General features: G+C 41.2%; 1 protein-coding gene across 2 annotated transcripts in view; it reads left to right on the forward strand.

Moving 5' to 3' along the window:
* The first annotated feature begins 1,924 nt into the window (after window positions 1-1,924).
* The window catches only part of sfswap (splicing factor SWAP), a 67,186-nt gene continuing 44,583 nt past the window's right edge, over window positions 1,925-24,527 (forward strand). The window contains exons 1-10 of one of the 2 annotated variants that reach the window (XM_088355957.1): window positions 1,925-2,330; window positions 5,286-5,449; window positions 9,769-9,900; window positions 12,496-12,575; window positions 16,322-16,547; window positions 16,622-16,722; window positions 19,988-20,132; window positions 22,596-22,830; window positions 23,599-23,751; window positions 23,888-23,981. In XM_088355957.1, coding sequence (XP_088212083.1) covers window positions 2,134-2,330; window positions 5,286-5,449; window positions 9,769-9,900; window positions 12,496-12,575; window positions 16,322-16,547; window positions 16,622-16,722; window positions 19,988-20,132; window positions 22,596-22,830; window positions 23,599-23,751; window positions 23,888-23,981 — 1,527 coding nt within the window. In that variant the 5' untranslated portion in view covers window positions 1,925-2,133. The remainder of the gene's footprint in view (window positions 2,331-5,285; window positions 5,450-9,768; window positions 9,901-12,495; window positions 12,576-16,321; window positions 16,548-16,621; window positions 16,723-19,987; window positions 20,133-22,595; window positions 22,831-23,598; window positions 23,752-23,887; window positions 23,982-24,527) is intronic. The other variant, XM_088355958.1, reaches the window with a different exon arrangement.

Here is a 24,527-nt window from a genome sequence, read left to right on the forward strand (position 1 = left end):
CTTTATCGATGAGCAAGTGCGACGCTGCAACAGGCGACGGAAAACTCACTTAGCAGGGTATATTAGGTTACAGTGCGTCATTTTTCACAATTATAGAAATCAGAATACCGTAGCCACGGACAACACGGCTGTGCAAGTGAATACGCTGGCCTTGAAAACGGATTGCATGACTTTTCCTGTTATATTCGTTGGATTATGACTTGGATAATCACATTATTCATGTAGTTGTTTATTTTCATCCACATATTTGAATGCGGTATTTTCTTGCTGATTTGATTTGATGTTTCAATGTATACATTCAGTGGCTGTAACTTCCAAGCATTGTTTCTAAGTGGTGTTCTGATAAGTCTGCCATAATCTTAAAGTACCAGCTGCGAAATGCAGTTAGATCCAGCCTTAACAAAGGTCTTGTGAAGCTGTGACTCCCTTACTTTGACTGGAAAATGGCATTCCCGGGATTTTTTTGTCAATCCACGTCCCTTTCCTATTGTAACAGTGGTTAACCATTTTGTTGACTTTGTCCTTTTCACAAGCCCAGAATATTCTGTTTATTTATTTGTTTATTTTGTTTCTTTGTTTTAAAAGTCCTCAACCGAACTGTTCTCTTCGGTTCTCCTTTTGTTGTCCAAATAGAAAACGCTGTGGGACACCGATTGTCTTCGCCAACACAACGTATACAATTTCTCTGTATTTTATGTTTTTTGATCATTTAAAAGTATGTACAATGTACAGTATAACAGTTTTTGTACGGACAAAAGGTTTTAAAATAGACTGCCGCGTACAGTAAGCAACATTGAATTAACTTCAAATGGGGAAAGAACTAAGAAAGATACAATTGTTTGTGTTGTTTAATTGGTAAATGAAATAAACTTTGTTTTTACTCCACATAGTCTTGCTTTGAGAAAATAGGTCGCAGGTTGTTTGTGTAAGGTTTATGGTTGGCTAATGAGGGAAATGCAAACATTCTATACCCCAAATTCAATTTAACTGGGGGCTGCCTGAGCTAGGGTCTGGGTGAGCTCGGTTTTCCGAAATGAAGTTTGTATAAAAACATTCCAGTTTTCAAACATCATCCGTTTAATTCCCTACTATAAATAAGATCTAAAAATTAAGAATTCATATGAAAAATCAGTAATAAATGAGTCCATAATCGGAATTTCCCTTCGGGGATGAATAAAGTATCTATCTATCTATCTATCTATCTATCTATCTATCTATCTATCTTAAAGGGACAGTGCATATTTTCCCATGCTTCTTAGTGGTAAAAATATCATTGATTTAAAAATATATATGGATTGGCAAGAATACCTAAACTATCATACAGATGTGAATTTATTTGAAGTACTCGTAGGTTACAAAGTGTCTATTAATTTTACATAGCATGCGCCTCACCTTGAGGGACATGACATATTTGTCCACCATCTTGCTGCTACGTACGGGTAGCCGCAAAAAAAAAAAAAGGCTGGGCATTAAAATAGAAAAAAGGGCTTGGTGGTCACTTTGTGTCCCTGTTATTTTCATTTTTGTTTGTAATTTTTAGCACTCGTTTTTGCTTGCACGTCAGACTACTACGCCACCTAGTGGTCAAATAATTCACACTGTGTCCCTTTACTTTTCTTGTCGGGGCTGCAAAAGGCCCCCGGGCCGCGAGTTGCTCATTGACCAAGGTTCATGAGTTCCTGACAACTGTTTGTCTATGTATCCCAACATCCTTGTGATGTCTTTTATGACATGTATATCACGGAGTGCCACGTATAATCTCGTTATAAAAGCGATCTGTAAAGCGCTGTACTTTATACCCGCATGACGAACACCAAGCGTTTGGATTTCTTACCCGCACTTTCCACACTTGAAAAAGGACCTTCAAAAATTAAGTTAAGGTACGCTTTTAAAAATCCCAAATGATTTGTATATAGTTTCCAATCCAATATATTAACATATCAAGCAGTTATTTTTGTTTTCCATCAAGTTTTGTTTTTAAATATGACGTAAGTGCCGACGAAAACGCCGAGCTCCGTTTACTTATTTTCAACATGGCGACCAGCGGTACCTAGCATATTGTGCTACAATATAGCCTGACGTATACGTTAAAAAAACTACTTTTAAATCATTTTTTCCCAAAATCAATCGGACATGTATCGTCGCGGGACATCCAAAAAGGACCCCGGCAACAAACCGGCGACGGAAGCGAGCGACAGTGACAAATACGCCGACCTTTTGGTGTTCGGCTACGCCTGCAAAGTGTTCCGAGACGACGAGCGAGCTCTTTACCACGAACATGGAAAGCATCTTATTCCATGGATGGGGGACAAGAGCATCATGATCGATAGGTCGGTTGAACACTTTGACCGAAACACTTTGCTAACAGTCTTATCTTGTCCGTGAGCTTGTTTTTTTTTCAAGTTGACCAACTGGTTGGAATTAGCCCGGGGATGCCTGAAACTGTCGAGAATGCTTCACCATGTTGTGATCGGGACGTTCTACAACGCAATAGAAACAAACAGAAATGATATTTCCAGAGGTATAAATCAATGTAAGAATCCCGTTTGGTGGCTAGCTTCAATGCGATCAGCTAATTTTGATATCATGTTAGCAGAACGAGTCTCATTTAGGGTCATAATTGGAGTAAAAACACTAGCAGGGTGACTGGGAGTGTTTAAACTTTAGTAGACACTCAAAATAAGGAGATCTTTTTTTTTTTGTTTGAACAAATTTTCTGACACTAATAACAGCAAACAAACAATGTGAGGTTTTGCCAATCCTCGACAATCTTAACAGCAATCAAGCATATTCACAATTTCGTTATATAACATCTTTGATAGTGTCAATAGATCCGTCCAGTTTGAACAAATTCATTGACACAATCGATGCATTTTGAACTTGCATGGAGGACAAGGAGAGAAGCCTTCAGATTAGGAATTCTTTCCCTGCTCAAGTCATGATTGTTTGTGACGCCCTTAATCATAAGACGTCTCAAAGGGCTCTACAGACTATTATGACACTATCCCCTGATCTAAAACAAACGTGAGGGTAAGGAAAAACGGAAAACCTCAGCATTAGGAAAATTGAGAAACCCTGAGAAGAGACCGCACATGAGGTCATTCCTCTTCCAGGATGAAGCCCTCCTCTGAGCCCCCTTTTATCCAATATTTACAGTACAAAAAAAACTGATCAACCCTAGAGAAATCAAAAGAACAGCGACATGATAAGCCCATAGCGACAATGATTTAATGGTCTGAACAACAGTGCGCAATATAGTCAAAAATATACTGGCAACATTTGAAATCTTATTTGAATTTGTCCAATACCAAAAACAGAATAAACTTATCAGAGTCACAAGGTTTGTTTAAGCCATCGCCACATTAGATTTCAAGCGAATATGCAGATCTTGACGTTCTATATTTCTCTGTCCGTCAAGATTCAAGGTTACAGTCGATTCAAAATCACAAATTTCACAATACAATTGACTACAAATAAATAAGAGAATCAAACTAAAACAAAAGGTAAATAGAATACATACTTATCAACATCAGCCAATATCTCCCTGTATTAATGGTTGCAATTCTCGTTATTAAGCAATAATAAACTTTAGAAACAACGCAGCACCTACTTGCTCACAGAGAGATACACTATGTAGAATAAAACAGCTCTAATTTTTGTAATCTGTCTTATTTACCAAATTAACCTTACAAACCACTGTTTAAGCATCTTTTTAAGTTCCTTTCCCATTAGCAATACATTTGGTGTTGCTTGTTGTAGGATAACATTTGTTATTGTACTAGAATATAACACATTTTGGAATCGCCTTAACTCAGGTACAAAGTATGTTTGAAAAAAATGAATATATAGCTCAATATAAAATCAGTCAAATTTCTAATTTTCAATTTCTCATAGCACCACCGTGGTCAATATAATCACACACAAAAAATCAATTTGGATATGTCATATGGGGTTTCGTTAGTGCCAAAATGACACCGATGTTTTGTTTATTCATGTCATACGCTGTCCGTGGGTGTCGCATGTTGTTGCTGTGTGCATATATCAAATGACATTGCTCGGCTCATTATCTTTTGTTCTATGTGTGCACATCCTATGTGACATCTACACGAGAGAACTCCATGATATGTGACTTCTACATGAACTATTTGTGACATATAGAGATGCAACGAATGTTAACATCGACACGAGCAACGACACTTGACATGTGCTCACAGCAACAACAAGCAACCGTAACGGATGCTGTGGCCGATTTTGTTTTTGATTTTTTGCACTAATGAGACACTGTTTTATACATAGACAGATTTTTTTGGGGCATTAATGGAACCCCATAGGCGCACATATACATTGGCAGCTGACACGAGCAACGCCACTAATATGCACACAGCGATTCACGTCACATTCAAGCCATTGGGCAAATAGATAGATTTTTGCCACTAATGGAACTGCATAATATAGATATACCTCACATTCATGCCTTCCTATTTTTAATCTTAAAAATATGAATAAATGGGAATGTCAGCTTTGACACCATCATCAGGATTGCTTTGCATTTGTCGTGTTGGAACCGGGATCCCTCTGGAAATGTTAACATCTGCTCTTATTTTTGCTTGACTGTAGTAATATAACTGTGACTGTTCATATTTGTTTTGCTTTTCTAATTAAATTGTTTTTCAAAATACCTGTCAATGAGCATGTCCTACCTATGAGGCTTCCGCCACATACACACACACTCTAACCGTTCTTTCGGATCTCTCCAGTGGCCCAAGTTTTTTATTCTTCCCCCCCTTTGTGTACAGCTTTTTGTGTGTCACGTAACCCCGTTCTTTCCCCAGCAAGGTAGGCTAAAGGGGTCCCGGCAGACCCCCGAATGCCAACCTCAGCGCCCCGTTTCTTTGCCTTCCCGAAGAAACGGCGACCGGGTGACGGAGTAGAGGGACGAACCCAGGGAAATGTCGTCCGTTTGGGTTCTTGCGGATAGGTATTTATGTACCCGGGTTTGTGTGATGACTCTCTTTACAGATGTAGAAGTATTGAGGTGTGGAAGGTAAGGGGAGTTGCTTTCATTGCTGTTATTTTCACGTCGGGTTTTTGGTTTCGACCCTGTTAGCCTCCAGGAAACGGTCTAACGTTTTCCCAAGCACACTCGCTTTAAGCAGGCCTCCCGAAATATTTCTTATTGTAGCTAGGGGTGTTATAACCCACCCGGCCCTGGTAAGTAGGCCTCCTATGTAGATAAACGTTTTTGTCAAATTCCGTTTTTGTTGACGCCCGCTTTCATTCAACAGATATGATGGGCGTGGTCACTTACACGACCTTTCAGAGTATGACAGTGGCTCGTGGAACACGTCCTACAAGCTGTCGGAGGAAGAGGCCAGAATCGAGGCGCTTTGCGACGAGGAAAGATATCTGGCCTTTCACACTGACCTGTTGCAAGAGGAGGCTAGACAAGGTAGGCATAGACAATCTCAGATTGAAAATTTTAATTTTTTTAACCATTTTTCAACCATCGATGTCAGGGGCGTCCAGGGGGGTGGCAGATTTGTTAAGACGAAAGTGTGTAAGGGCCAACTCTTCAGCCTGGCATTCTTTCAACACTTAAATAAATTCACCCTCGGTCAAAGGTTTGCTTGCCTCTGTAGCATTTTCATTAAACTCGCGAGGTCTCATGGTTAAAAACAGCTTGACGTTGCCTCACCTTTTCTCAGTGTGTCTCTTCAGTTAGCTTGTTTTAGTCGGCATGTTTCGTCTGGCAGTGCCTCTGGATACACTATTCTTTGAAAACAGCCACAAGTCTCTTGGCAATTGAGGTTGTTTCGGATTTTGGTGGAAAAATACTTATATTTCCACTTGTCCTGGAAGCTGCGGCCATCACGGTCAACTTTCCTTTTTTTTAATCTACAATTGCCATGTTGGTAATGGGTTGGGCTAAATTTGTCACAGAAAGCCAAAGGCAAGGTGGCTAAAGGGCTACTGCCATCATCTGGTCAAATGGTGATGCTTTTTGTAGTCAACATGAATTTTAAGACACAGGCCAGTTAAAATTTGATCACGGCTGACTTTGGACATCCCTGATCTATGTTATCTACGTAAGGTGTAAAAATACTGTATGCCTGCAGGATACAGCGACTCCCCCTTATGACGTTTTCACTTCATTGTTTGAAATATGATGTAGCCGAACAACTCATTTGGTGTTAAACTTGTACATTCAAACTTTCTGCTGTTCATGCGACAAGTTATTTCTCTCAGATGCCCGTCTGCTATTGGTCAATGTCATACAAGATGCAGGTCTGCAATTGGTTTGAGTTACGGCATAATGATAATGCTGATATGTTATTGGCTGAACTCGGTCCCACAATGCCTTTCTTTTCATTCAGTCCGAATCTCGTGTGCTTCGTAAAGACTTACAGGGTTCGTACAGGTGCTTGAAGTCCTTGAAAATGTTTTGAGTTTCATTGTTGTTCTCAAGGATAGACATTTTTTTGTGAACTACTTGAAATTGTTGCTGTATTTTTCGAGTCTTCTTAAAAATGTCGCCAACTATGCTCTTTGGTAGCTTTTGCCATTGCGTAATCTTCCCTCAATTCAATGGTAAACACCTCCAAATGTATAAGATAGTCTTTTTAAAAAGTGCAATTTTTAAATTTTTTGTTGTTTGAAGGGACATGAGCTTTTGGAACAAGAAATACATGCAAATATGAAAACCCAGTAGCATGATTTTCAACATGAACAAGCAAAAAGTAACAATTATCACCTTGGCATTGCAATTCAAAAACGTGAGCAAGTCAATGAGGATCTTAGTGATGACAGCTGCTTGCATGTTGTCTCCTTCTCATCATGAAGCTTGTCATTGGTTGTCATTTTCTATTGAGACAACAACATATAGTATGTGTGTTATTATGGCACAATCATCACTCGAACTTGATGCTTAATCTGAAACCGATTACCACCATTGTGTGGAAGTTGAGCTTTTTGCTAAAGCACAATTAAACCCTGCTTAAGCCTCTTCTCCCTTTGGGCACATGTTTGTTCAGCTGATATTTGGTGCAGTTGCTACTGTGCCCAAATAAACTTCATTCTTTCATTTAACTGAAAGTATATCGCTCACACACACACAGTCGTTATTTAGCGATCAAGCAAACGCTAGCACGTCAAGCGAGGGACCAGATACGTTACGCTTCCTCACTAAATCCATCCGACTTTGCCAGAAAATTTAAACTCGATTCATCGTCTTACTGCCATTGAGTGAAAGTTGAGTGTTTTTATATAAAGCACAATAAAAATTGCTTTAGATGATTTAACTGAATTAAAAAGTATTTCACATACACGCATGTGCAGTCATGAATTAGCTAAAAAGCACACGCTCACACCAGCTAGCTACGAGAGACAAAGGTTACGTTTCCACACTTAATAACAAACAAAACATATCATGTAGCGACCTAGCCTTCTACTGAGCTCCCTTCATCCTCGTCTTCATCATCTTTTGGTTTTGATCGCTACCTCACCGTCGTGGTGTTCCCGTGCCATATCACTCTTGCAAAGCTTTTAAGTGACACAAGTATTTGTTTTTGTGAAGTGCGGAGCGCTCCCACACTTGTGCGGAGTCGGGTCGAATTGTTTTCTCCGTGTCCGTCGTGTTTCACGAGCGGAATTGACCGTAGCCTTTGAAACTAGCGCCTGAGTTGGCACTCCACCTTGCTCTGTTATGTTTGCCAACGCACGCTGCGTGTCACATCGTTGGCTCCGCTTATTGACGCATAAATTGCGCAACACCACAAAACAATGACCTCATTCGTTGCCAGCGCTTGGAATGGTCGATTCTAAGCGATTTTATTTGTTGATTCGTTGTTGTCATCCCTATGGTTCTTTTCCTCACATGGTTATTTTGTGCCTTGGGTGGAAAAAGGGGATCTTTGATTACATTGAAGGCTTTTATACAGCACTTTGAGTTGCAGTGCGTTGCATAAAAAGTTCTATACAATAAAAACTTCCATCTATTGATCTCCGTCTTTCGCCCTCTGCATCCACCCTCTACTCCACTCAACCAGCTCGTCATGTCACACCTAGCCGAAATGAAATTCTAGTTTTCCTTTACATTTACTTTTCTTCTGGAGTACCTGGACTTTGGAAGGCATTAATTACACGTCACCATAGGTTTATATCCCCAGCTATGGGGCAGTTTAAATTTGCAATCGCCACCTCAGAGCAGATTAATGTTCCATCCCGGGGTCTAGGGTATATAACGACATCCGTCAACACGTTTCAGGGTAGAGATTTTGAGTGCCAATCGAACCTTATAAGATGAAGTGATTCAGATAATAACAAACCCAAGGCTCTTTTTCAGGAGTTACTTTTGATTTAGCTTGAAATCTCACATGTGATTCATTTGACATTTTAATCAAGCTGGGTCTTTTCAAGACAAAGCACCCTTGTGAAAGACGTATCGAGTCACTTCAAGAAATGAGGAGGCTACCATATTGTTTTTTTTTTTAATGCCCAAACTGACAAGCGGGATGACTTTGCAAGATACAGATTTCCCACATGCTCTTAAAAATGGATCCTGAAGACACGGGTTGCCCTTGAATTTGGGAGTTTGACTTCCATTTATTTAGGTTATTACCCGGCTGGACACTAAATTGAGCACGCCAGAGTTTTAGAGTTATTGCTGTTTCTTTGTGGGAATTTTGTCCTTGAAGAACAGAGCATTCAAGCGATATTTAGGTCCAACCAGTCATGGTAATTCACTGTTGTTTCCCCCCCTTTCTTCAAGTAGTATTTCCATCTTTTAGTCCAATGACGTTAGTTTTTCAGAACCGAAAAGAGGAAGTGAAGCAGTCTTGGAGGACTTATTTACCTGTAAAAGTCCCGCAGAGGATGAATATTTCATTGGACTTAGTGATTTGGAGTGAAGATAGTTTGGTTAACATGTTTTTTATTTCCAAGTTCTCTGAATAACTCTTAAATCTTACCCCGTTACCCACAAGCATGTCTAAGATAGTCTACCCTGTTCTTTAACTTAATTTCATTTGACTCGGTGTTGGATTTCATCAAAAATTTCCCCCCCCCCCCCCCCCCCAAATACGACTTATACTCCGAGTGCGACTTTACATGTTTTTTCCTTCTTGACTATGCATTTTTTGGCTGGTGCGACTGATACTCTGGAGCGACTTGTAGTCCGAAAAATACAGTAACTCTGTACCCTGTTATCCCAGATGAAAAATTAAAATAATTCAATAGTACATGGTGATTACTACTTGTTTGCAATATATTGTGCATGCATATGATTAAAACATATATAAACTTACATGTAAAGGAAAAATGAAATGAGGTTTAACTCTGGTGTGACCAGCTGGTAGAGTGGAGTTAATGGGTGGATGAAGAGGGGGAGACGGCGACGGCAGATTAAAACTGAAACCGATTTTAAAACCTCGACTTGCAAGGACCGTCAGGCCCTTAGAAGATTTTACTGCTTTGTTCTCCTTATTTTTATTACTCCCGATGGTCTCTTGGTTACGCCTATGCCTTTTAAGGGTGGCGATTTGCGTCCCTTATTTGTATTTCTTGATCATTTCTAGCTTTGTTACCAAGGTTATCATGGTTTTGCTTCTCATTTAGCATGACCGCGAGCCTTGACGCATAGCCAATAAAAGCAGTTGAAAAACAATACATGATTGTTTCGCAACTAGCAAAGTCTTTCTGAACCGAATGAAGAGAAAAGCATTGTGAGAGGTGGGAAATACTGTCATCGTATCATTGATCTGTTCTCTCCAGAGGAGGAATACAAACGTCTGAGCGAGGCACTCGCGGACGAAGGGACCTACAACGCCGTGGCCTTCAAGTACACCGCCGAATACTACGATCCTTCCCAGCCGACGGAGGAAGAAGATGCTAACAAGCGCGCCGGTGAGATTGCGAATACACTCACTGTTGTGTCTTGTTTCAGAATTACACTTTTCTTCATCATCGTTGATCAACATTAAGAAACATTCTATGCAATGACATTAACGTAACGCTCGAGGGTAAACTTGGAATAAAAGGACCTGGAAGACAAAAAATAATGTCATAAAAGACTATCAGGAAGAACAGGCAAAAGAATCACGACTCTGTAGTGCTTAGAAAAACTGTCCTTAGCTACTATAATAATAAGACCGCAAAGAAGAATGGTGCATTACACACAATGTACACAATATAATCCGCAATGTGTGTGTATATTTGTATTTACAAACGTGTACATACATACATATTTTTCACGGTTTCATTTAGCAACAAAAAGTTTTTTAGGGTTGTGATGGCTTGAGAACTTTGTGTTTTTTTCTTCCTTCTCCGCTCGAAGTTGGCCAACTCACAAACACTCGAGGCTTCCTGGCGGCGAGACAAGTGCAACCAGACGCCTTTTGATTACAATTTTGAGCTAAAAATATGTGCCGTTCATTTTTACCATTCATTTTATCAGACAGGGTGTCAGTCTATTCGTGTACCGTACTTTACTAACTCAACAAATGGAAAAAACAGGATGTCTTTGGCCTACACTTTAATCGGATCCCCCAAAATATATATTTTTCAATTAGGAACAGAATGTGTCGTGTTCCTCTCCACCTTTATTGAATTGAATTGTCTTTATTGTCATTGATATCAACGTTGGGAAAATACTGTGCAGTAAATTATAATAATAAAGCAATGAAAACTAGTGTGATAATACTTGGCAGAAACGAAACAATCCCCTAACGAGTCACACAGTATATATTTTTCAGTCTTGTGCAAAAACGTTTAGCAGCAGCAACAACAAGAGTCGTAAGGTATATGTTTTCACAGTTTAGGGAGGTAACGGCCTTGGGGAAGAAGATCTCTCTCTCAGCCTGTTTGTCCTTTTTTTAAGGAACCTGAAGTGCCTACCTGAGAGTAACAGGTTAAAGAGGTGGTGAGGAAAGTCTTTTATAATGGCGATGGCTCTGCTGCAATGTCCTTTAAACTGGGCAGAGAGCAGCCAATGATCTTCTAGGCTGTGTTGATGATTGTTTTTTTTTTCCTGAAAATATGTTGCAAAATAGTCCACTGTCTTGGGCACTCAAGGAATTTAGTTTCAAAGTTGACCCTTTTCTGGCTTGTTTGTGGTAATACTTTCAATATGGCGAATTCAATGAGTACAACAAGTTCCGAAAAGGACAGTAATTGTAGTGAATTGTTTGTGTTTTGTGCTACGTGTGTCACTCTTGGAATCATTTTGTATGACAAAGTCCCTGTTGGCGTCAGGGTTGCCAAGGGCTTTCCTCTTGTTTTTTTACCGCTCGTAGCCCAACGTTAGCGGCGGGTCTGCCGTGTTCCTTGGGTTATTTCCGGCTGACTTTGCTTTTGTTGCCGTACCCGTTGCTCATTTCTGTTGTTGTTTCTCAGTTAGCCTGGCTGCTCACCTCATGTTTTTTCATCAGCTAGCCTGGCGTTTGCGCCGGTTTTGTAACGTCCCTTGGTTTATTTCTATCCAGCTATGTCTTTTGTCCGTAGCTGTGGCTGCTTTTTGTTGTCCGTTCCCGGTTTGCCTGGCTGCTTGCCATGTGGTTTTTGATCCGGGCTTGCCGTGTTTCTTGGTGCATTCCCGGCCGGTTTTGCCTATATTGCCGTTTCTGATTTTCGTCGTCGGTCCCTAGTTAGCTGCTCAATGCAAGTTTTTTGGTCTGATAGCTTTGCGCTTTTCCGCCGAGGCTGTGGCCGCCTTTTGTTGATGGGTCCTGGTTAGCCCTCGATTGGTTGCTCTCTGTGTGTGTATTTTTAGCCCCCTTTTGAATGTTCGACTTTTGTCGAACCATTACTGCATTCACCTGCAACATAAAGCCCAGGCATTCTTCACAAAAACGACTAAAACTTCTTTTAAAACACTCGTGACCTCTTCCAATGATTAACACGTAGAACGAGATGGCGACCGACGAGTTTGCCAGAAGGCTGGTGTTCCTCCGATAATGTCACAGCTAGGAATGAGACAGACGACAAAATAAATCACCTCAGAAAATCATTGCAATGTACTGATGAAATATTCATGGATTTAATGCAAAAACAATTTACTATTTCCTCACATTTTGCATGTTTCAGAATTTAGGATTAGCTTTAAATAACGACGTACATCACGTGTCATTACCAGTATAATTGCAGGTCACTCGGACCGGGTCTTCTGCCGCCTGAAACTGACCTAATTAGCAACCGTTTTTCAAAACGTGTCATCCGCTGGGTGTCTTGCCAGTTTTCCCTTTTTGTTCAATGGTTAGAGGTTTGCAGGCCAAACTCTGTTCAATTTCACTTCCATTAAATTGTTTTTTAGGATTCTTCTTTGTGTATCAGAAATGACCAATTCCACCATATTAAACACTCCTAACAGACTAATGAATTCACTCATACCGTGTACCTAAAATCCCAATGAAATCGATTTCAATTTTGAAGCGGTAAATAGCGTAACGTTGATTTGTTATGCAGTGTGTAACAATCAAGTTTTTTTTAATATTTGTACCGAAGCAGAAGCAACAGAGCCAGAGGAGAGTGAAGAACCATTTGTTGCTCCCGAGGGACTGGAAATCCCACCCGATGTCGAACTGGTGAGTGTTTTTGAACTCATTGTTTCATGTTTGTATTTCCAATTACAATTGACAATCAAATGCCTTCTTACCATTGTTCACATTGGTTCCAAATATAATAGGCAACAGAAAAGTAATTGCATAGAAAATACTGCACCAAACTCTTGTTTTTCCTTTTTTTACCCAAAGTTGACAGTCACAGGCCCCGATCAATGCTCTGTGACAGCGTTATTACGTGAGAAACTGAGATAAAAATGACAATATTTATCTGTGTATGACTTGCACACCTCATTTTTGCAGTGAACTCAAAAGGCTCTGTGAACTCTGTTAAGCATTTTTAAAACATATTGAATAGAAAAACTATTTAACGTTCAACTTCTCAAGGAAACCTCAAACGAAGCACCCCACATTTGATGTAGAGATGGTTCACTCTTTTGGAAGAACGTGTCTGGCAATGGAATTCATTGTGATCTATTTCTATTATCTATTTTTATCGGCAACGTTTACTCATCGTCGCAGTTATAACTCTAGTAAAAGTTGAGAAGTAAAAGTAAGCGTAATGAAAACAAGCAAATTAAAAGCCATACTGCCCCGTTAGAGTGTGTTTGAACGTGTAAGTGTGAAGTACATTGTAAAGTCGTCAGTGACTTGAAAAAGCGCTAATATATATATATATATATATATATATATATATATATATATATAAAATCATTTCTAGATCATTTCTTTCTCATGACATGAGGCCCTTTAACTCCACCCGGAGCAGTAGAAGCTCACATTAAACCCCACCCCCACATTTGCATATAACACTATTTCTATTACAGTGTGTATTTTATGTAGCACTATTTAAATACTCTATATCAACACGTTATATTGGGTATTTCTGTATTCTATTTCTTTTATTTTATTATTATGTTATTCTTCAACACAAGGATACTGCTGGAAGTGTGAATTTTCCTCTGGGGATGAATAAAGTATCTATATAATATATACATATATATGCAATCCATCTACCTTTTTCTTAAGTGCCTTGAGCCTCCTCTAAAAGAAGCCTTTTTGTAAGTGTTTTTAATGTTTCAAATATTTGGCATCCGTCAAGGTTTACAAATCAAATGATGGCTCTCGAGTTCAAAATATCCACAGTCGCTCGAAACGCCGTCATCGACCTTGATCGTTTGACCCTGGCCAGGATCTTGAATAGTATTTATCAGGACTTTTGCCTCAGTGAGATATGTGTCAGGTCAGAAATGTGGCGTCCGTCCCGGTGCTCTCTAGGTAACGCCAAAGATTAATCATTGAAAGCACACACGGGGAACAATAATGAATTAATGATAGACCATTTTTTGTTTCACTGATTTTCATCCCCCGTGTGTGCAGAATTGATGTGATCGAAATGAGTTTGGGGAGTGCTTTGAATGGAAATGCCCGGGAGATGAAAGGATTTGTCCTTGCTGCTAAGTGCTTTGCCACGGCCAGCGGCGCCTTATAAAAGTTATTCAAATTTCAGGCGTGGGTGAAGGGTGTTTTTAGACTCCAACGAGGTCTTAGTAGACCCCCGGAATCTGTTTCGAGGAGGTGATCGCTAAGTGAAATAGCCGTATGGTGGGGATACAAACCTATGGTAATGCATGCCTAATGCGTTCCAAACCCTCGGTTCCTCAGGTAAAAGCATTAAAATATCAAAATGGTACATAGTAGTACTAGCTCGGTGGCCTTGGGGGTAGGGCGCTTGCCCCGAGACTGGGAGGTCGCTGGTTCAAGCCTCGGCCGAGTCATACCTAAGACTTACAATATTGGTACTCGTTGCCTCCCTGCTTGGCGCTCGGCATTAAGGGTTGGAATCGGGGTTAGGGTTAGTACACCTAATGACCCCCAACACATCAGTTGGGTTGAGCGAGGGGGCTGGGAATCCCCTCCTCTGTATCAATCTCCCAGAAAGAGTCAGAAATGACTCTAGCCACCTCCCACTAGGGGTACACGGCTCCGGTATGTATGTATATGTATGTACATAGTAGTAATGACGTGTACCGTAAAATTCGGACTATAAGCCTCGACTTTTCCCCCAACCTTTCACCCCTGCCGCTTATGCAACTATTTCGCAGATTCATGCCTTTTTTCAAACGTCCGCCAGGGGGCACCCAAGCGGTAAATGTAAGAGTGACACGCGTGGATTAGACACAAGTTAAGTCAAGTCATCTTTACTTGTATAGCCCTTTATCACAAGGAGTCTCAAAGGGCTGCACAGACTATTGCAAACTACAGACACCCCTACCTCAGAGCAAGGAAAAACTCAAAACCTCAACATGAGGAAAATGAAGAAACCTTGAGAAAGTCGTTAGCTGGTATCTATTAGCATGTACTCGTTAGCATCCACCCGTAGAGAAATTCTTTATTTTTGAACACCTCTAACTACGCACTCCACTTTTAATGCATAATTCTTTTTAGCATAAAATTATAGTCAAATAATACTCTTAATGCACTTGGTTTAGGGTGTTGGATGACATCATCTAAGATTGGTTAATATTGTTTTAATAATTCAAATTTAACTTTGCGTTTTGTGCACGAATAAAACTAATCATGAACAAACCCTCATCATGGAAAAGGTGTCCGTCGAAAGGGGAGCGCCAACGACCATATTGGGAATCATTTTATGAGTCTTGTTTATTTTCAAAGAGAATGAATGTGGCCAAACAGATTACAAGAAGCAACATCCAACCAAGCAGAAATCTCTATTTATCTGTGAGTCATTATCGCCTGTTTTGGAGATAATATTTGACACAGTTGTATTTTATGGAGTGTCCTTGATGCAACAAAGCCATTTCATTCAAAGAAGCTGAAGACGGTCAGGGGACTCCGGCTTTATAGTTTTCGGGTATCTTGTTTCAGACTGATGATGTTTCTCCGATAAGTGTATTTTGAAAACATGTCTTGAATCCTAAGAGTTTTAAGCTTTACGTATTTCAGTGACTGGTGACATCTTACAGACACCTATCTCTTGATCATAAGTCCGGCGGGGCGTCGGAACATGGAGGGGTTAAGGCACCATATATTAATCACTCTTTCTGTGTACTGTCTTTTTTTGTTAATATCTCGTGTTTCCACGTGGGCACATGCAACTTCTCTGGTGTGGCTTATGTATGTACAAAACGTTTTTTTCTTTTAAAAATGTACTGGGTGTGGCTTACAATTAGGTACACTTTATAGTCCTAATTTTACGGTATATGATTATATAACAATAGCCATGCTACTTATCAAGGGTCGTGACTTTTTGTGCCGTAATTATACTTTTTTTTTTTTTTTATCGTCGACTCGCAAAGTCTTTACGACGCTCACGAGATTCTGAACTGAATAAAAAGCATTGCGGTAAGTAGTTCAGCCAATGGCATATATGCGATTTCATTAAATCGTGACGCAAAGCGTAGCAGACCAGCATTTTAGGACGTCAAAGTATAATTCCCAAAAAGTACAAACACCGTAAACATTGAATCTTTTAGGTTTTAATGGGTAAAATGACATAAAGAGGGGGCCAAAAAAACATCACACCGAAAAGTGAAAATGATGTAAGGCGGGGTCAATTTTCAAAGTGTTTGGCCATGGAAAGAATGTGTTATTGATTTTGTATGTCGGGAAAAATTCTGGAATAAAAACGAAAACTGCGTAAGGCGGGGTTTACTGTATTTTTCAACGGGTTGAAGTCGAATGGCATAACTTGTGAGTTTTTCACAACTTGTTGACTTTTCCGTGCGTTTTATCGTCTGAAATTGCAGCCGGCAACCGTCAAGACGCATAACATCATCGAGCGGACCGCCACCTTCGTATGCCAGCAGGGCGCTCAGTTCGAGATCGTCCTGAAAGCGAAGCAAGCCGGCAACTCCCAGTTTGACTTTCTGCGTTTCGACCATTACTTGAACCCGTACTACAAACACATCCTGAGGGCCATGAAGGAAGGACTGTACAGTTCGGCCCCCGCCGACAAACAGGAGCAGCCGCAAGGTGACGCAGATATTCCCGATCCCGGCGACGCCAACTTTTTTGCCAATTTTGCTCTCCTGCCCTTTTTGCTACAGAGTCCGAATCTGATGATTCAGATGACGATGGAGACGGCAACTATCTTCACCCTAGTTTATTTGCGCCCAAAAAATCTTCACGGTTGGAAGAGCTGATGAAGGTAAATGTGTATTATTTTTAAGAGCGGTGATTTGTCAGATTTGTATCTCTGTTTGTATGGTTTGAAATCCCCAGTATGTATTATATAGCTCCCCATAGTGGTGTAAAAATACCTTTCACCCCATAACAATCCTGTAAAATTGGCCTAAAATCCCAATCCAAGATGTACCCAAAGTCTATTGAATGCTGTTTTCATTCCTCTTGGAGAATATGGGCACTCTGAGGTTTTTTCCCCTAACTGAAACAATCACTTACATTGAGTCATCTTAATTGTTTTTTTTCGTCCTGCCTGAATTTGTTTTTGACATGCCTGCAAAATAGTGTTGCATGGGCATCTTAGCTGGAAAACAGCTGAGACAATAGCCTGAAGCCTTACCTGGTCCCAGTTGTAATTTGATCACAATCTGAAAAATAAAACATTGTACTTTGTATTTTTCTAAAGGTATGTCAGGGTGTCCCCTACGATAGCCATTTGGAGACGACCGGTTTACAGTTCTAAAACCTCTGCCACCGTGTAATTGACTTTAGACATTTTTAGACGATTTGAAAGAGTTGTAAGTGTTTGACTTCTCATTCTAGAAGTCAATCGCTGATTGGGCACACTTGCACGTGATAATCACGCGTAAAAATGGATTCCGCACGTTTAGTTTTGACTCTGATTTGAATACACATTGTTAAAATGCATATATTTATGTTGGGAATTTCATCGGGTAACCCATGTATCACTCATCGTTTGGTTCGATCACTACTGACTAAAGGTTTTGAAGCCATCTTTCTAGCTTCGATTTTGAAAATCGTTAGAATTGAAACGAATTATTCTTTACTGCAATCCGTAAACAAATTTGCCTCTAGGTGTTGCTTGTGCTCCACCATAAATCATTTTTCTCTGAAGGATGCTAGACTTTCCTACACTGAGAAAAATAAAATTATGTTATTATTCTGAGTTCTTTCAATTCTGATATGAATTACTAATCCCAAGAAAATTGATTTAATGAACCAGGCTGATTGAAATAGCACACACAATTTATTAACACTGAGAATGAATGACAGGGGGAAAAGGGGGAGGGGAAGTGCTGGAGATCATGGGAGTTTTCGACTGCTTGAAGTTACTAGCACAAAAAGAAAGCTTCCGCTATGATGCTAATCGATTTGGGGAGATTCCCTTATACAGAGCAGGCCCGTGCGAAGAAAGAAGGAAGGAAGGCGGGCGGGCAGGCCGGAGAAAAAGAGGACTATCCCTCAGTTAATTCTTTTTATATGGACTAGTGACGCTCGACCGGATCTTTCCTCTACAGACATGGTCTGAGATATGTGATACTCTCAGCATCGGGTGTCGGTGCTTGAAATGGCTAAACTTGTTAAAAAGCCAAAGACGTGAGAAATTTTTGTAATGTTCTGTACTTGAGAATGTCTCTCCAATCGACATCTACGTATGGTGAGAACATTATTTTACCTATTTATCGTCTTGGATGTTTTAATTCCATTCAAAGCTTCATGTTATAGGATTTCATTATGGTGTACATGGTGAATTAGGACGAACTGTCCATAAGAGGACACAGTCCTTCCATCCATTCCGAATTGAGTTTTTTGGAACAAAAAAGGTGGAAATCATTTTTTTTGCTGGGCTTATTTGCTCTACATTGCTCTTGTCTTTTTTTTCCAATACAGGCCCTCATAGCCTATCGCAGTCTTAAGGAAAAAAAGCTTGCAATTCGTCGAGAGTGGTGTCAATCAAAAAGTCAGAGGCTAACGGGCATATTCCAAATGATCTTACAGGTTTGTTTACTTTTAAGAGGAAATTTTGGGACGAAACAAACCCATTGCAACAAGGATCCTCAAACGAAGCACAAATGGTTTCAGGCGGATTTTTGTATCTCAGGGCAATATTTTGTGTTATTGAGTCAACATTTGACCTGGTTGGATTCACTGGAATGTTGTCAATGTAACCACGTTTGCGAAGAATCGTGTCATCAGCTTACTATCGGAGCACGTTGTTTGTGAGCTATATCGGCTTTATTGTTTTTGCTTATCTTGTTTCAGACTGATCGTGATGTTTTCTGTGATTAGTACATTTTAAATTCATATCATGTTTTGAATCCCAAGAGTTTGCACTTTTCAATGATATGCGGCATGCCCGATTTCAGTGACTGGTGACATCTTCTCTTGGCACTCTGACGGCCCGGAAAAAAAATGTGCTTTGTCATAAACATGGATTTAGTTTCAATTTCTTATATTACACAACTCGAGACACCCCGAAAGAACGTTTTGCGAGGGTAGCTTGTCCCGGTGGTGCTTTCAGCACTTAAAGGCCACTTACCTTCCACAGCTGATGGTCCATGATTGTCCAATGATTCAGGCATCTGGCGCTTCCCCCCCACTGTTTTCTTCCCTCACCACTCATGTTAGCCACTTTGCCGCAGGCTACGGCTCACCGCTATTGTTATTTTTAGTTGTGACTAAACGCGGCCTCGTGTTTCATTGTCACTCAGCTTTCCGCAACTGGTTATGCAATGGAACCTTGCAGAGTTTTGTTCTTTGGACATCTATGACTTTTTTCCACTTTTCCTTCTCTAGCCACTCACGTAAGCCACTTCACTGCGGGATACGGATGGCTGCTAGCCGTTTGTTATCGTTTGCTGCTCCTGCTTTGTTCTTCGGCGTCACTCGCCTTCACAGCTGCTCGTGCGAGCAAACTTTGATGGCCCCTGTCATTTTTAGTTTTTTTTTTCCTTCACTGTTTCATTTTCTAACCACTCATGCCGCTGAGCTCTGTAAGCCAGGGTCTCGACGCTTGAGAAGTTCCGGTTCGCTCTTCCAATCTTTGACTGACCTCCCGCTAACTGCAAAAGCAGGGGTCGGGAACCTTTTTGACTCAACGACCCATGAAAGCATGAAAAGGGGGGAGGGGAGCCGCACCATACGTTCGAAGACAAAATTCAACAACGCCAGAGGCTGTGTCCCATACACACAAACATACAAGCTAAAATTCACTTTCTCTCGCAGACACTTAAGATTGTCGAAGCTCATTTTGATCGTCGCTTTTGCGGTTTCAAAACGAAGTTTTCAAATTGGTATCCTTCAGGCATCAGTGGTATGTCTTCTTCAAATGCACACTCTTCAGCTCCATTCTAAGCTTTCAGGGTTCCCTAGTGGTGAACGATTACGCTTTGTATCTTTTAAGGCAAAACCTTCCTGCGTTTCGGATGAAAGACTTAGAAGTTCTTTCCGACATGACGATTGAGTTTTTGAAACTGACCTCTTTCCAGCCACTTCAAGTGATGGACCCGGACCATCCTCTGGCAGCACTTGTACGAAAAGCGAAGGAGGAAAGAAACGGCGCATTGCAATCCAGCGCTGAAGAAGTGTCGGATCCTGCAGTGCCAAGCGCAGTAACACAGTATCCGGCTGACGGTGAGTTCAAAATCATGTCGCTGAGCCTGTCTCCAACCTGGAACTGGCTTCCTAAGCCAGAGTAAGGGTCCCCTGGAATCTAGTTTGGCGTCGTTCATTCTGAGCTTTTACGAGCAATTTTCACACAATTTCAAGCCGAGTGAATTCATTTACCGCTCTGAAAGCAACGAAGGTTTTTCCGTTTTACCGAATCTGTTTGGCCCGACGATCGACAGAATCTCTTTTGGCCTTTTTCGTTTTTCACCGCGAAAGTAGACAACCCATTTTTTGTAGCGTTGCTTTTCCATTTTCTGATTAGAGGAAATTGGATTTGCCATTAAAGTTAACAAGTTCTCTGACTAATGCGTTAATATCAGCATACCCTCATCGACACTGACCATTAATTCCCTTCTCCCGCACCTCATTCCCACTTTTCTTCAGGAAAACAAGCGCAGTTTTGCATGAGAAGTCACAGCTCTGTACTTCCTTTGTATAGAAATGAATTCTTGTCACTTGTCATCTTGTCGCTATTAAAAAAACATGGGAGCGAGCAATAAAATGCAAGCCTGAACAACAATGGAAATATCACAGGCTCGTAATGAACACCTCTGCTCCGCTTTACTCCGGAGAGCCGGACACAGGCGGCGTACTGATGTGTCGCTCGCAGGGGAGCAATTTGAATGCAGCGGCTCACGTTGCCGCCTCGACTCCATTACGCCCGACACCATTTACATGCTCTACCCCATCTAGCAAACCACAATAAATCTCGGGATGACGCTGCTGTTTTCTCTCAAACTCGGCGGCTGTAACTGCTCGGCGGGCGCCACAGTCGTCGATTTTACTGTCATGATTTCACCCGGCGTCGTTTGTATTTAATTCCAATGTAATTGACCCCGGAGGTTTCCGTGCACCGACGACGTTGACGTGCGGGGAATGGTCCGACCGGGATCGGATGGCGGCTTATCGGGGCAATCCGACGAATCGTTTGCATGCCTAGAGACAGACAATGTGGCCTTTCAGAGTATTCCCGTTACGCAAATGGAGGTTACTAAATTTAACTTTTGACATTGAATTTTATTCATGTACTCGCCAAATTCAACCAAGTACTGTGCCCGTGAGCTCCATTGCTGTCCCGGCGAGTTAATACTTGGCTTGCCAGGAGCATAGACTTACAATATAGGTGGATGCAGGGTTCCCACGGGTGCTCCAAATCCTTGAATTTGCTTGAATTTTAATCTTGTTTATCTAAAGATTGACCCGTGCTTGAATTTCGGGTGAAGTTCTTAAAAAAGATTGAAATAGTTGCAATGTTTCTCATCAAGTCTGCCTGAAAATGAGGCCGACGCTGCTTTCTGGTGGCTTCGCTTTGCCATTGCATTTCTCCTGGCCTCTCGATTTAATAGTTTGTACGGCATTTTCTTTTGGAGCGTCATCGCCCCCTACGGGTCATGCCCAGAGGACAGGTGCATTCTACACTTAAACAGGGCACAATGATGTGTGTTTTTGTGCAAGGATTACGTATCAATTTTGGACATTTACATGCAAAGTACCATTTCACAGTGATAAATTCTCATGGGAAGAGGTTCCTGCAACTAAAAACCTATGCTACATAATTCTGTCATTTTTACCCAACACCTATATGGGAAGAATTTTGTCTCAAAAACAAATGCATTCGTGATTGACTCAAGATAAAAAAAAATCACATGTCTTATTAAATGCATATGCAAGATAAAATCTCGCCGGTCAGTAGCGCATATTTTTTTCTTTTGATAGTACTGGAGAAGGTTCGTTTTGAAAGTCCTTGACCTGGCAGAGACGGAAAGCTGCCTCGTTGGGATCATGGACTTTTTGGACAATTTTACAGTTTTATGTTTTGTGTACCGTTACCCAATGCTAAATCTATTGTGCCCTGGTCATCCTGGAAGGGGGATTAGCACTTGTGAGGCCCCCTTCCCAAGGTTTCTTTCCTCAAGCTGATGTTTTGAGTTTTTCCTTGCCTGCATGTTTGTTTAAGATCAGGGGATGGTGTCATTGTGACCTGTCAGGGTCCTTTAAGACATTTTGTGATTGAGGGATATACAAATAAATGTGACTTGACTTAAAAAGTGCTTGAATTAGGCCACAAAAAGGTGTACAAACCCTCTAAGCAGTCTGGAGCTGTCTCTAATGGTAACCTCTGTGACATATTTTCCTTTGAACAGCGAGCAAGATTTTAGTTGCAAATAAAACTCGTATAGCAAAATATTTGTGCTTGTATGAAGAGGTACCACTGCATATCGGTAATGTAAATGATAATGTGTGAAATTATGAACACATAAGTCTTACCAGAGTGTAATTTGCACCCCTGGCCAAACTATGAAAACGGGGATTTATAAAGGGAAAAATGCGGCGATTCAAGCTAAAAGCCCAATCGGGGAATGAGTGAAACTGTGATGTAGAGCTACCATCTATATGTATGGAAATGTAATCTTCCTCTGTTGACAGCCAGCGCAGCCGCCGTCTATTACGGCTATTACATGCTACCCGACGGAACATACTGCATGGCCCCGCCTCCCCCGGGAGTGGACGCCAGCTCCTACTACAGCAGCGTGCCCTTATCTGGGATGACTCCCACCACCGCTTCGGGAACGTTTCCGCATCCGGCGACTCTTTCCATCTCTGGAAATGTCGCAGTGCCGTCCGCGACTGCTGACCCGTCTCAGCTCGCTGCAGGAATCAGGTAGCGCGTGATCCATTCGTATAACCTGTTTTTCCGACTAAAATGTGCACCTTAAAAAACTTCATCTGGCAAGAAATTTGAAAGTGCGCCTTGTAACCCAGTGCCTTATCAATCAATGAGGCAAGGGGGAATGAGTCACTCGTATTTCTGCATAAAAATCACCCATCAACCATGTCAAAGTCACGCAGGTGAAATAATTGTGTGTGTTTTTTTTCACTAAAACGTCCCAAACATCTGTAGTTTTCTCTTAAAGAGGATTGTTTGTAAATAATGCCAGAAAGAGGAGGAACGAGTCATTAAACTGTTAAAAAGGACACTGCTGGAAACATTTCTCTTTCAACCAAAAATCGCTGAACATTTTTAGGTTGCTGTAGTTTAATGAATATATACATATATTTTTTTTTTGCCTTTGCTCCGGCCTGCCGAAACGTACCGTTTTTGCCAGGCGAAAATGAACTGCACTGTTATGGCCACAGCCCATTATTGCTGAGAACGAGGGCAAGGGGGCAAATTTGTGTTATCTGTACTTGTTATTTACACCTAAAATCAATGGCACATGCCCGGCCCTGATCCATTATCTACTTTTGTCTATTGGTGCAAGAGTGGGTCAGCATGTTCAAACTAAGGGTGGGGGAGCTACTCTGCAGATTTTCGCATATCCTATTACCTGCGAAAAACGATGTCTTTATAAATATTTTAATTATGTACCTATGACACACGGCTCACTCGTTAACTTTTCAAACGTCTCGCTCTTGTTTTTCCACCAAGCAATTTTAAAGCCGACGCTCCAGTGGCAGTGGCGGCACCGGCTATAATCCCCCCGCCGGTGGACGTCCAGGCCGTGATCGACAAGCTGGCGGAGTACGTGGTCAGGAACGGACTCAAATTCGAATCCAGCGTCCGTGCCAAGAGCGATCCCCGGTGAGTGCGACCTACGCCGCCATTAAACCCCATCGCCTTTGCGGATTTGCTTTTTCCGTGAAGGGAAAGCACTTTATCCGCCCGGAGTTGGTTTTGCAGGACGGTAAGATTGGCTTCTCTCCTCTGTCCTCTCCAGGTTTGATTTCCTGCAGCCTTGGAATCGCTACAACCCCTATTACGAGTATAAGAAGAATTACTTCCTGCAGAAAGAAGGGAAAAGCTTGGCAGAGGTAGTCTAAGCTTTGTACTTGACTGCTTGTCTTTGGGACGGGAACGGACAAGGATGTCCCGTTTTTGCCTTTTATCCGCTCCTGTTAAACATCTTTTCCTAATGCATCTTCGTTGTGTGTCAAAAAATGTTCTTCACTTCACTCTAAAGTCTTTATCGGCCTGACATTTGCCACTTATGCACTTGAAAACGGAGTTCTGGCGAGCATTAAATGTCCCACCTACAATCGTTAAGTGTCACCACTCATATGCACTTATCTTTTCAGAGTCCATTTTTTGTTTTTTTTGTACGGCCAAAATGCGACGGGATGCCGAGTCATGCTTTAGCTAGTTTGCAACCCCCGCTGTTCACCAGACTGCAGGCCGTTCCTCTGGAGGAGTCTGAATCATTAATTCATTTTTTTTTTTTTTTTACCTCAACATAAATCGTGTTTGCGGTGAAAAATATCTCGGCTGTCTGCTGGTTTTGTGATGTGAGATGAGGGGGGTCGCCCGAAACAAAATATGAAAAATTAAAGAAGCCGTCAATCCGAAAATACATTTGAGTT

The sequence above is a fragment of the Urocampus carinirostris genome, chromosome 16 (genome assembly GCF_059441175.1).
Source record: "Urocampus carinirostris isolate Australia breed hairy pipefish chromosome 16, RoL_Ucar_1.0, whole genome shotgun sequence".
NCBI classification, from domain to species: Eukaryota; Metazoa; Chordata; class Actinopteri; order Syngnathiformes; family Syngnathidae; genus Urocampus; species Urocampus carinirostris.